Source organism: Sapajus apella, unplaced genomic scaffold (assembly GCF_009761245.1).
Source record: "Sapajus apella isolate SASKATOON/1434 unplaced genomic scaffold, GSC_monkey_1.0 scaffold41, whole genome shotgun sequence".
Lineage (NCBI taxonomy): Eukaryota > Metazoa > Chordata > Mammalia > Primates > Cebidae > Sapajus > Sapajus apella.
In genome coordinates this window covers 7,692,995-7,706,552 of record NW_022436981.1, presented here as the reverse complement: position 1 = coordinate 7,706,552, position 13,558 = coordinate 7,692,995, and the positions used below count along the sequence as shown (strand labels likewise).

The following is a 13,558-nucleotide window of genomic DNA, read 5'->3' as shown; positions in this document are numbered from 1 at the left end:
TAATTATAGAAAATGTATAAATCATACTTAAAGACTTGTATAGCATAGTCCCCAACCTTATTGGTAAATTCAGAATTTACTGATTATTTAAATAATTGCATATTATATTAATTGAAATAAAGTCACTTAATCTCCCTGATTCTTATTATTTTATTGGCAAAACAAAACTGATCTCCATGCAGGCATTTTCCATAAAATCTTATGATTGAACAATTTAATACTAAGGCATTATAATATTTAATATTAAATATAACATAGAATAGAGAAGAAGATTACTAGAACATTTAGCAATCCAAATACATATCTCCTATAAATAAAAGTCTCTTAAAGACTATGTTTTTATGAAAGTCTAGTTAAGGTTACACAGCAGGTTTTGCTTTTATGAGAAAAATTTAATAACGCTTTTTGAGTCCACGTTCTTTGAGGGGGCACTATTCAACCAAGCATATAAATGTTCCTGCTCTTGATAAGCCTCAGTAGTTAAAAGTACTTCCCAGGAGAATCTATAAATAAAAGGGATCTCTGTTTCCTTATTTCAAAACAACTGACTTGAAAAGGAAGGTCTATTGACACTTTTTTTTAAGAAGCTCTCTACTATGAAGATTCAACTTTTTTTCTTTATTCTCCTCTTTTGGGTCACAATTTTACCAGGTAATATGCAAATATTTATGGGGATTTATGCTAACAAATTTGAGAAGACATAAGTTGTTTCTTGGTAAAAATACGATGATAATATAGGGATTAAAATATCATTTTACAAAAATATAATGTGGTATTTTGGATTAGACTGCAGAATAGGTAATATAAACAATAGTGAAAAACAGACAAAAACAACAAGTGTGAAAACTGGTGAAATTTGAATAAAGTGTAGTTTATTAAATAATATTACATGAATATTAATTTCTTAATCTTAATAAACATTACCAAGATTATGCAACATATAGCATTAAGTGGAAACTGGCTTCTACCAACTTTGCTACTCTTCTGTACATCTAAAATAATATTGTAACAAAAAGCGGTGTGAGAGAAATTGTGGGAGATTTTATTTTGCTGAAAGTGATGATCAGAGACTTCAGACAGAAGATTGGACTTGAACAATGTATTTGAGAGCAGAAATAATAATTTTTGATTTATCACAGTATCTCTAGACTAGTGGTTCTCACTGAGAATGAGTTTGTGCTCAAGGGAACCTCAGGCAATGTCTAGAGACCTTTTAGCTCATCACAACTTGTACTACTGGCATAGTATCCATTGTAGATAGAGGCCAGGATGCTGCTGGATAGCCTACAATGAACAGAACAGCCACTTAGAGCAAAAGATTGTCCTATACAACAGGTTAACATTGCTTAGAGTGAGATGCTGTGCCCTTGAGCTTGGCATCCAATTGACAGGGAGTATATTTAATTGATACTACTTGAATGAGGAGCTGAATGCTTGCAAAGGAGATTAGCAACCCAAGGACACAAGCTGGAGAATACATGTAGAGGTCAGAATGAGGAGAAAGAAGGCAATAATGTTTTAGAAAGGTGAAATAAGACAAAGAATGAAAAAGAACAGGTAGCATCTATTCAAGGTGGAATCTTGAACAACAGTGCAAAATGCAACAGAATTCTTGCCAAAAGTGAGTATAATTCAGGTGTCTGTCACTGGCAATCAAATATGGGTTTGTATAATAATAATAACTCCTCTGAAAATATAGAATAAGTAGTGATCTTTAGAAGTGAATGTTTAAACTGTGCAGATTAACTATATATTCTTCTATGCTTTGTTTGTTTAAGTTGCTTCATACTCTGAATTGCTTCGGTTACATTGGGAAGAAAGCAAACATTAATAGTAGGACTTGGCTTTATTGCCACTGTACCAATGACATAGATAATGTATCTCTGAGTCTATGTATTAGCTAACAGGCATTACTACTCACTATTACTTGTCAGCTGTTGGAAATGCAGACAGACTGCCTAGGCAAAAAGGCCTGGCCTTTGAGAAGACTGATTGGGACACCAAGCACTAATTAATGTGAGGAAACGGTGGCATAATTTATTTGCTTTTATATATGAAAATATTTAAGTCTGTCCTTTGGTCAGCCACCTGAAAAACATAGAATTCTGCCAAACTAGTTCTCCTTAACCTTAACACATGATTAGAGTGATTACTTATGGAAATTGATTTGCATACACAAAAGAAGTCTACAAGACAAAGGACTTCTGAAAATGCATCAGCCAAGGTACAATTTAAAATATAAACTAAAAAAAAAAAAAATTGATTTGGAATAGATCATATAGTCGATCAAACCAATGTCCCCAAACCCCTAAATATATTCAATTCTAAATAAGAAACCTCAAGTGAGAGTTCATCTTTAAGCTAAAAAATTCAGCATATATATTTTCTTGCAGCTTTGACCCTTACAAAGTTATTTTTATATTTTGTGAAACGTTGTGTATCTTATGACGTGCAAATTTTAGTTACAGTTTTGCTCTCTTGGACATATCTTCTTGTGACCCTGGCTGCAAATCTCTCACTCATTCTTTCATGACTGATGAGAAAAAATAAATTCAGAAAAGGAGTTAACAAACTTTTTCTAGAAATAAGTGAGACAACCAGTAGTCTAGGCTTTGTGAACTCTATGATCTCAACTGCATTATTTTAATGCAAAAGCAGATACAGACAATGTGTTAGCAACTGGGTGTGTCTGTGTGCCACTACAATTATTTCCACACACAGGTGGTAGGCTGGATTTGGCTCCCTGACAATAGTTTATTGATTTATAGCCAAAGGGTTTAATAGCATGAAGAGTAATTGGGAGAAATTCTTTGTAAGCTTTTACTATTTTAGAAACTTTGCAATGGAAAAAGAAAAAGGTAACACTAGTAATTTTAGAAATCATGCAACGGCCACAATGCCTGCACTTTTTTTTTTCTTTATCAATGTTGTTATTAGACACATGTCTGAATTAGATGATTTCTTGGGGGAAATAAACCCCAGATATTCAGGGTAGTTGCAGGAATTTAGACAAATTCTCTAGTTTTGCCTAACTCTCAACATTTTAGAGAAACAAAGTCAAGCTACCGTGAAAATCACTTGAAGAAGAATTCATAAAGCACAACATTCAAACTAAATAATCTTCATGAGAGCAGAAAACAGGCAGCCCAAATGCAATTAGATGATCATAGAGAGACAACCTGACAAAGGATAAATTATGATCTGTTTTTTTTTTTCCATTGACTTGGGGAACCATCTCTGGTTGACTGCCCAGTTTCTTGTAAGGCAGAAAATAGAGACACCTAACTTTGATCCAAGACGCTTTTTATTTCTACAATGTGCCTTGCACCAAGATAATGTATCTCTGAGTCTATGTACCTCTTGCACCAAGGCACATTGTAAAAATAAAAAGTTTAAATTCACTTAAACTTTCCTTAGTAGGCAGGTGGACATTTTCACTCTATAATCTTTTGTTTCATGGACTTTCTCCTTTTGAAACATGGATATGTCATAGCTAGGTGGCTAATTTTAGTCATTCTTCCCTTCTTGCAGCCAAAAAGAAATATCCTGAATATGGTAGCTTGGACTTGAGGAGAGAGTGCAGAGAGGGTAATGGTCGATGTAAAAATCAGTGTCATGAAAATGAAATTAGGATTGCTTACTGCATAAGACCTGGAACGCATTGCTGCTTGCAGCAGTAACGATGGCAGAAGAAAAGAGTCACAAGCTCCAAGAAGAGAAGACCAATGTTACTAAGTTTTCCCAGCTCACCCTTCAAGGCCTTGTGTACACAAGAACTAATAAAAATTAATGTTGAACCATTCAGAAGTGGTCATATGTCATGCTCATACCTGGTGCCTTTACATTACATTTTCTCCTGATTTCTTGGTACCAGAAGTAGCAGGTCTTGTTTTATGCAAGCTCCTCAAGTTTTCTGTGTATCATGTTTCACAAGTTCCACAAGTTTTATGTGCCTCGTGTTAGTTACCATAAGTTATGTTATGGGAAACTCTAGGTCAAAGAATCGGGTAAACATATTTCTAAGATACATGCTTCCAGTAGAAATGTGCTGTTATTTCATTAGATACTGTTCCACAGATTCCCCCCCATGTAAATATATAATTCCACTGGGCTTGGGAGACTGGACGTTGAGAGGATAGATCTTTATTGTGAAAGAGACAGAGTTGAAGTGAAAGAATCATGAGTATAAGAATGGAAGAGCAGAGAAAAATCACAACCAGCTCCAACTTCTCATCATATTTATTATTTAGTAAAGAAAAATGTGTGTCAAGAAATGAGAGGGATTAAAAAGAGAAGAATTTCGGAAAGAAAAAGAGACTGTGCATAACTAAAAATTTAGACCAAGGAAGTAAAAAACTAAGACTGATAGTTTAATCCAGCTCTTCAATCCTTAGAGATAACTCTAAAGAGATACATAACAAAAGGAAGCAGCAGTAACCTTCACTTTTCAATTTTACTCTGCCTCAGTTTCTTTCCTACTGCCTGTGAGGAGCCACAGTATTCCTCCCTAAGACATCTCAGTGATACATCTGTACCATTCGGTTTCCATTCAGATAAGCTAATTCTGTTATTTTTTGAGTTTAAGAATACGATTTAACAATCCACGTTAATTCAAAATTCTTAAGAAACATCACCAATACCACAACATAATAATAAAACCAAATCCTTTCTTCCTACCCCTCAAAGTAAAGTTAAATAATCTTTTGGCAAATTAATCAAAGAAAAATGAAATGTATTAAATCATACATATGGGTCAGAATTAGACTCAAAAAAAGATGATAAATCAAAAAATTCCAAGGACTTTCTACTCTCTTGGTATATTATGGCCTCTCTGTGGATCCATTCTATTTTTCAAATGTAAATATGAGATCTAAGTATGCTCATACTAAGCATTATCTACAACAAGCTATGAATGGGGAAATAATTTTTCTCTTAGATAAAATTTAAATAGTCTTTGATTTTTCAGTGTGTTTTCTTGCAATGTAAATACCTTCAAAGGTATTTTTACAATATTTGTTTATAACAGGGTTTCTCAAACTTGGCACTGTTGATATTTTGGTCCATTCAGGTAATTTTTTGCTGTGGGAGCTATACTGCTCATTATATGCTTTTCAGCACCCTTAACTCCTACCCACTAGATGCAAATAGCAACCCATCTCCCAATTGTGATAATAAAATTATCTATCTATATTTCCAAATATCCTATATGGGGGAGGGGACAAATTTACACTTGACTAAGAACTACTGATTTATAAAGTCCACCACCCATTCTCTAAAAAATTTAAAAATGAAAATGGAAACAATAAAAAAATCAGTGAAATTTTTAGGTGACCAATTACATTTTCTGTGTTTTATGAGAAATAGTTATCTATTTAAATTTTTTTATATATTATTACATATGGGCTAGAGGTTATAGATATATTGGTGGCTCCAGAAAGAATAATTGGCCTAACTTTTGGATAATGAATATATTAGCTATGTCAAGAAAGAGATTAGCAAAATCAATGTTTAAAATGAAAGTTATGGAAGTTGGATTTGTATTTATTTTACTTAAATAGAGACTGAGCCATTTCTCCATCAAGACCTCTAATGCAGAATTGAGAGGCCTAATATACTATTAATGTGGGAAAAATAAGAGTTGAGCTTGTTAGGAGCCACCAAGAAGATGAGAGGTTTTCTAGAAAACACCTGATGCATCTCTGCACATAAACTAGGCTGTGCTAAAACTGCTGGTGTACCCTTTATCTTTCAGTACTTGACAGAGAGCACCAAAACCCTATCAGTTTCTAAGATGGTCTTTACTTGTGTTCAATACATTTAAGACACCAGCCTCTGCCTTCAGCTCAAGGGACAAACTAAATAATGGAAGGAGAACTTAAACCTATGTGCATCAACCTCAAAATTAATATTTTCTTCCTGAGGAAATCTTTTAAGTGTTTTCTGTGTGAAAAAAAGACTGAAAACTCTGGAAGCCCCTTTGATGAAGTTCTTCACCCTGCTTCCTTAAAAAGACAAAGGTGTTACTAATTATTCTGCTCCCAATTTACATGTGTCTAAATTTGTAATTTATTAACAAAAGGAAGACAAAAAAAAAAGGAAATGCTTAAAAAATAAAAGATTTCTGCTGATTTTCTTGCTGATACATTATAATCTTTATTGTGTAAACTTACAAAAGAACTAGATAATCTTAAACTAATTTGTTCTAAAAAAACTGTTTTATATTTTTCCCTCCTATGGCCCACAATACAAATTTTCATAACACTATATATTTTCCTTCATGTTCAGTTTCTTGTGAGTCTTGAGTAGTGACTCTGATGAAATAGACACCACCAAATGTTGGAAATTGTTGCTGTTAATTGGTATTCAATACCCAAATGAATCAATTAAAAGCATTATATTGAAATTAGATTTATCACCATCAAATTCCCACATGAACTAGGAAGACAGAAATTAGGGTTCTACCTGATATCACATATTCAAACCCAACCTATTTCCGTATTTATTTTACCTCAATGTCGTTGGGCAGGAACAAAATCTAATTCCAATTAGCAATTTACTTATTCAGGCAAAGTTTTGTAAATGGCTTACTTCTCCACAGGCTCAATGTCATGGGACTTGGATTTGTAGACTGAAAAATTATAGCTCCTGGCTTAAGGAACTGATATTGATGGACTACAAACTGATTTTTAAGTAATATCTAATTTGATAGAGTTCACAAATGAATAAGGCTTGGAATATTGTTCCAAAAAGATCAATGTCAATGTATAACATGGACAATACTTAGGTTAGACACAACATTCAATCTATTATCCCTCACTTATTTACCAATTCAATAAATATCTATTGAACACCTACTATGTGTCAGAGTGCAATATGACTGGGGAACATAGAAAAACAAAGCTAAAAATGTTGTCTGTTTATATGGAGCTCAGTGTAGTGAGTGGATACAAATATAAACAGTTAAAACAATAAATGAACAAATTATCTATTCTAGTAGAAGGTGATAAGTGTTAGAGAAAAGGGAACAAAGTAGAGTGTAGTGGCCCATAATCCTGGGCTACAGTAATTTTAAATATGATTTTTCATAGAGCCCTGTTATAAAGATTGAAAAAAGTGTTCAAAAGAGCACACCTGAAATGTGCAGGGAACATCTGTGAGTAAAGAATTGCTGGAAAAGAGTAACTCAGGAGGAGAGTCCTGGGAGAGGAAGTAGAAGAGAAAATATCTTGACAAACTGATTATCCAGGAGCTAGAAAAGATCTTGACTTTCATTCTGAGAGGAATTCAAAGGGTTATAGCCAGAGGAGAGACATAATTTGAAATTTTTAAAAGGTCTCTCTGAAGTTCTTTAACAAGTTCAAAAGTTATTAAAATAAGTAGTAAATAATATAGGTGATAAATTATAGTAGCTAATACAAAAATGAGGAATGGTAGAATTCTGGATCTGTTAAAGGTAGAGTTAGCCAGATTTCATGAGAGATTAAATTTTGGCCATGCAGAGAGAGGGGTCAAGAATGATTCCAGGATTTCTTGTCTGAGCAGCTGGAAAGATTGAGTTGTGCCATTGACTAAAATGGGGAGGATATTAGGTGTAACAAGTTTGGGTTGGACGATTGCTTCAATTTTGGACATGTAAAGTTAATCATATCAAATAGATTTGGCAAGTGGTTACAAGAAGAAGCAGAAAATGAGAGTGGAGACAGTAATCTTTTGAGTTGGCGAGACAGGGTAACACCTAATGCAGAGATTGAGAGATTAGCTCCTCATTAGAGCATGAAGATGCTTTTTTCATTCATAAGCAGAATGTGCAGAATACACAGAGGTAGATGCTGGCTGGTGGGTTAATTTGGTAGTGAAAGTCTGTGAGGAGTCTCAGGAATCTCCAACTGGATCACTGAAGTGAAGGGAGCAAGATCATTAGCTAACAGTGAAGATAAGAAGGATGTTTTGGAATTGTGAGAAGAGCTGAGAATTTGTAAAGGAGTTTTCAAGGAAAATATAAGTTGAGTAGACTCTAGATATTCTTCACAACTGTGCTGTTTCCGGCATCTTTCTCCTGTCATTTGTTGATGATTTCATTTCTTTTTATATATTTGGACACATATGACTTTGCCATTTTTGTGAGTCAAATTTTCTTAAAAATTTTACCCACCTTATATGGGTCTCATTAGTAAACACAAATATATTCAAGCCTCTTTCATTTTACAAAAAGACCTCCTTATTTTGTTTTTTTTCTTCAAGCCACTTTCTAATCTGCCTTATTCTCTTCTTCACGAAATTTCTTATAAAGAATCTTAGACTCATGGTCTCCACTTCATTAACTTTTACACTCTTCTCATCATACATTCACTCACATCAATTAACTGAAACTTTTCTTGATCAAGTTATAAATGTTTTCCTAAAGCAAACTCAAAGGTTTCCTTTAGGTATCTTGCTAGACTTATGAACACATGCTAGAATTGACTGCTATTGTGACAATTATTAATTGAATTGTCTGTTTTTGATAGTCTTCTAAATGTCAATGGTCTCCAGTGTTTTGTCTATGAATCTGTTTTTCTCTTGTTTTTATGTGCTTTCTCTATATTGTTAATGTCAATGACTTCTCCTATCAAAAGACATTTTCTCAATCTCCCTCTTAAACCACAAAACTCTATTTACTACCACTTAGGGAACTTACTGGATAGCTTCCAGATTCTTTAATCATGATTTGTCCAAAATGAACTCATGTTACACACAAGGGCTAAAATCTGTCCATTGTCTTTTATTCTATTTGACTATCAAACATACGACTGAAAGGCCAAAACTTTGTCATTTCATTATCAGTCATACAGTCTTACAAGCCAAAACACTTCTGGTCATTGTTACTCTATGTCCCAGTTCTCTTTACCCCCAAATCCAAAACTTATCAATTGTGCTACTTCTCATTCAGAAATATCTTCTAGGTTCACTTTCTCCTTTTTAAGTCCCACTAACTTAATTATCTTATTCATCATTTCCTTATTTATACTATTTTAATAAGCTTCCACATAGATTTCCTGTTAAAAAGTGTATCTACTTCCCCCCTTAAAAGAGAGAAAAAAAAATGGAAGGTGCTTAAAATCTCATCAGTTTTACCACTTCATTCGTGATAATATTCAACACCTTAGCTTGCCAGGGCCTTTTGCTACCTGTGCCCAGTTTGACTTTCTAAAGTTCACATCCATATAATTTCAATTATGCTAAAAGGTCATACGATTCTGCATGGAACACACATTCTTTAAAATACAATATCTATGTTTAGGATATATCTTTTTACTTGTAAGCCCTTCTCTGCACTTTCAGAAATACATGCTTTTATCTTTTGAAGTTCCAGCCACCTGTCATCTCCTCAGTGAAGCAATGAAGCATGTATTTATTGCTTTTGGGTCCAATAAACCTAGCTTTGTTTCCTACTTCCTCTCCTACTCCCTCTGAAACCTTATGCAGAGCTAATTTCAGTTGTCCTTTTGCATGAAATGGGAAGAGTTATTGGAGGAGTAAATCAGATAATAAATATAACTGGCTTAGAAAAGAGTCTAAAACCTAGGGAACAGTTAATGAAACATAGCCATTAGTAGTGTCTGTGGTAGTAGCACTTAAAGTAGTTATAGTAAAATACACTATTCCAGGAAGAGTTTACACCTCTTTATTTTGTGATTTAAGGACATTTTGCTTATATTTCAGAATTGTCTTTAGGAGTGATGCATTTTTTTCTCATCTATGTCATCATTTTCCAACAAATAGTAATTTTCTTTGAGGGTAAAGAGCTTAAATATTTTATTTATTTTCATCCCCACCTAGCACAGGACCAAGCCACAACATATTTGCTGACTAAATGTGTATTGTATGAATCACAGAGAGCATTTTCTTCATTTAACAGTAGAAGTGAGAGAAAAATCTGTAAATTAACAAATGGTTATCTTAATCTGCCATAAATCTACAAATGACTCATTTATAGTGACGATGAAAACTTCATAAAATTATGGGCCAAACAATATTTTCTTATCTGTTTTCTCATTTGATTGCCACACAACCCTCTGAACTATTATTAAATGCATTTTTCAGTTACGGAAACTGCAATAAAAGGTTAAGTCATTCGCTAAGTTGAGAGGACATAACTGATGAATAGCTTGTAATAAAGCATAGAAAGTTTTTTTAATATAATACAAATTAGGCTCCTATCTATAATAACATGTGTATTCACTCAGTCTCTTTTTTTATTTAGCAGATTTATTGTATCTATTGTTTCAAGAATTTTCAGCACATAGCGATACTATATGCTGAAATAAATCAGTGAATGAGGTATACAGTGAGCCTGCAAACTGTAACTTTAAGACCAGAAGTTTGTGCTTATCTATAGCAAAAATGATAGCAGGGATTAAATACTAGTAACAGTGTGATGGTGGGGCATAAATAGTGAGTAACTGCTCCAGTTATGGTAAGGCTTTATAAGGTTTTAGTATGAAATCCAAAAGACAAAGACAAAGTGAATGAGAATAACCTGATTTTTGAAGGCTTATTAATTTTTCAACACTATAAGAGCAGTTTGCATATTTTATCTCTTGATACCTTTTGAAATTTCACTAAAACCTCAGTTTAATGAGGAAAGTGAAATCCAGCGATCTAAATAATTTGTCCTATATAGCAAAATGATAAATAGTATATGCAAACATGAAACTTCCATCCAGCAAGAGCAAACATCCTCCAAAGCATAATTCCTTGTACTTTCAACACTGCCTCCCTCTACTTTCAACTCTGCACTTAATGGATAACATTTCCAGAAGCATCATGAGGTGGGTGAAGCAGTCACCCTCAGAGATGTTATTTGCTAGGAGATAGAGAGATATATGCCAGACATTTCTCTTGGGAGAGTCAAAAACTTCCCAGAGGACTTGGAAAAACTAACATTGAATCATGGAGAACACTGAGCTTTTAACCCTTAGTTTTCTAAGAGATTTGTCCCTATCTATGTGCTTGCAGGATTGTGTTGATGTCCACAGCACAACTCCACTCTATTCATGGTACCTAATTCTTGATGAGACTCCCAGAAATCTTTTGGAATGTATTATTGTGACTGAGGCCCCAAACTAGCATTTGGATTTCTCTCTCTTTATGAAAAATCGTTACAATGGGCTCAATTTCTCCAGTGATGTACAAAATGTGCGGAAGTGTGAGTGAAAGTGACACTATCCATCTTTCCTCCAAACAATTTGTTTTTATGTAGTTTATATCACCCAGTGTCATCTCACATGGCTACTCATGCACTTATTGATGACATATGCATAGCATTGAACACTTTAAAATTGTTTTTATACATACTGTAGAATCAATTTTCATAACAATACAAAAAGATGTTAGTTTCATTCATAATTTACACGTGACAAACCTTTGATTTGATAGTGAACCATAATTTGTGAATAAATAATAAGCATTAGAACCAATTTTGCAATGCATGGTTTTTGTTTTTGTATGGGTCTGTAGATTTCCTCATAACTCAAGTCGTTCTTATTCTTTAAAATAATTAGAAAGTCATAACAAAATTGGTCCATTTTAAATGCACCTATTATTTCTGTAAGTCTATACCTTTTTCTGATTTGAATATATCTTAAAAACCACCATAGATTTTGTGAGTTGAAAGCATATAATGGCTCAGGAATATTGATTGACTTAAAAAAAGTTTCTATCTTAGCAACAGTTATAAAAAGTAAAATGTAATTATGTATCATTCCCTTCCTGACTTTAAATTATATCAACTATCTCTGAAATGACTTCAGATTTCAACAAAATTCACCAGTGGTGGGGATTCTGTAATCATAAATTAGTTTATCATTCACTAAAAAGATATATACGTATATTTACATGCCAAAATCCACCTGACAGTCTCTTCCACCTTACATTTCATTATTTTCTACCAACTTCATTAAGGGCAATAAGTATGGGCTTTAAAGATTTTCTCTAGTCTTTCTCTAGTTCTTGCCTTAATGCCTGGTGAATACTGGGTACCGAATGCCCACTATTTTTAGTTGAAATGAAATATCTTTCTAAATTTCAATCAGATTTTATGTAGACAATTAGGTTCTATGGGTGGATATTACATAATTCAAATCTGAATTCAATTCATTCTCTAAATTTTAACAAAAGTATTTTGCCTCATTCTTTCCTGTCACATATACACACACAACAAAATGGAATATTCAAGTATATTTCTGATAATTATCCTTATCATATTATATTATCCAGATAGGTAGAAAGAGTGACCAAAGATAGGTAAATAGATTGATAAAACTGAAAAGTAAAAATATGCCTGAATCCAAAGTCTCTTTTGTACTCTAAAGGCATTATCAGAGTACAGTTGAATGCTTAGGAACAATAAAACTTTAAAGTAACAAAATAATTTGCCTCCATTTACTCTAGTTTAATGTATGAACATAAAACTAATTTTTCAATCTCAGAACATCTTTCTTTTCACTGTCTTAGATGATTCACAAGAAACTATAATAGAATACTAAAGTGAGACCCCTCTTTTTACTAGATATGTAGTGTACATCAAAATTATGTTTCACTATGTATAACTAAAATATTTTAGCTTTTAGTTTTCTCAATCAATTGCCTTATCAGTAAAGTTAGTACATTAAAAGTCTTACCTAGTTTCTCTCCATGATTACTATTTGTGAGATGACTACGTCCAAATATGAAAGAGATAAAGAATCAAAATAAATTACACCTATTATAGAAGGGCTTATATATTTAGCTGCAAGAACAAAAGTATCACAACAAATGTTTGACAAAAATACATATAATTAAGTATCAAATTGTGTGTTACTTGCTCATTGTTTCTGTAGACTGAGCCAGCTAAAATTTAGAATTGATGAATGTTGCAAGATAAGGTCATACACAATTTTACAAATAAAATGTTAGTAGCTCAGTCATTTTCTGAAATGATTCATAAATTCTGCTACAAAAAAAAATCGATGTTCCATTCTCTCCATCTTGAACACATAGGATATCATAATGCAAACAGTTTTTGTCTTTCTTTAGAAAGAAAATCCTTAAATTAATAATAGACTAATAACTTTAGATATTTTTCTTAATTGCAGCCAGAAGCAGTTTTGAACCACAACAACCAAAGTATAGATTTGAGAGATGTGACAGAGTGAGAGGAATATGTAAAACGTTTTGTGATGATGTTGAGTATGATTATGGATACTGCATTAAATGGAGAAGTCAGTGCTGCGTATAAACTCTGGAAAAAAGAATTACTATTGAGCATCAAGCCTGGAACAGAGATGCATGTTTTTCACTCAAGAGTAGGTAAAAAAAAATGTTTGCAATATTTAATGAAAATATGCACTTTTAAATTCTAAATATATCTATTTACATGCAATTAATTTAGTCTCTACTTATTCATTGGGGATTTTTGTATTTCAAATGGATAAACACATTAAAGAGACAATAAAATATATTCTAATTATGTTTAAAATCTCTTTATTTCCACTTTGACACTCAGATATTCATATTACTTACCTGAGTCACTGCGCTC

General features: G+C 33.0%; 1 protein-coding gene across 2 annotated transcripts; it reads left to right on the top strand.

Annotated features, from left to right (window-relative positions):
- Window positions 1-537: 537 nt before the first annotated feature.
- On the top strand, window positions 538-13,258 carry DEFB110 (defensin beta 110). Of its 2 annotated transcripts, none has more exons than XM_032299365.1 (2): window positions 538-651; window positions 3,532-3,804. In XM_032299365.1, exons 1-2 carry the CDS (start codon window positions 597-599, stop codon window positions 3,678-3,680), a joined length of 204 nt encoding a protein of 67 aa, XP_032155256.1. In that variant the 5' UTR covers window positions 538-596; the 3' UTR covers window positions 3,681-3,804. The 2 variants fall into 2 exon arrangements, with proteins under 2 accessions (XP_032155256.1, XP_032155257.1); XM_032299366.1 differs by lacking the exon at window positions 3,532-3,804 and adding an exon at window positions 13,116-13,258 and having other exon boundaries at window positions 557-651.
- Window positions 13,259-13,558: the final 300 nt, after the last annotated feature.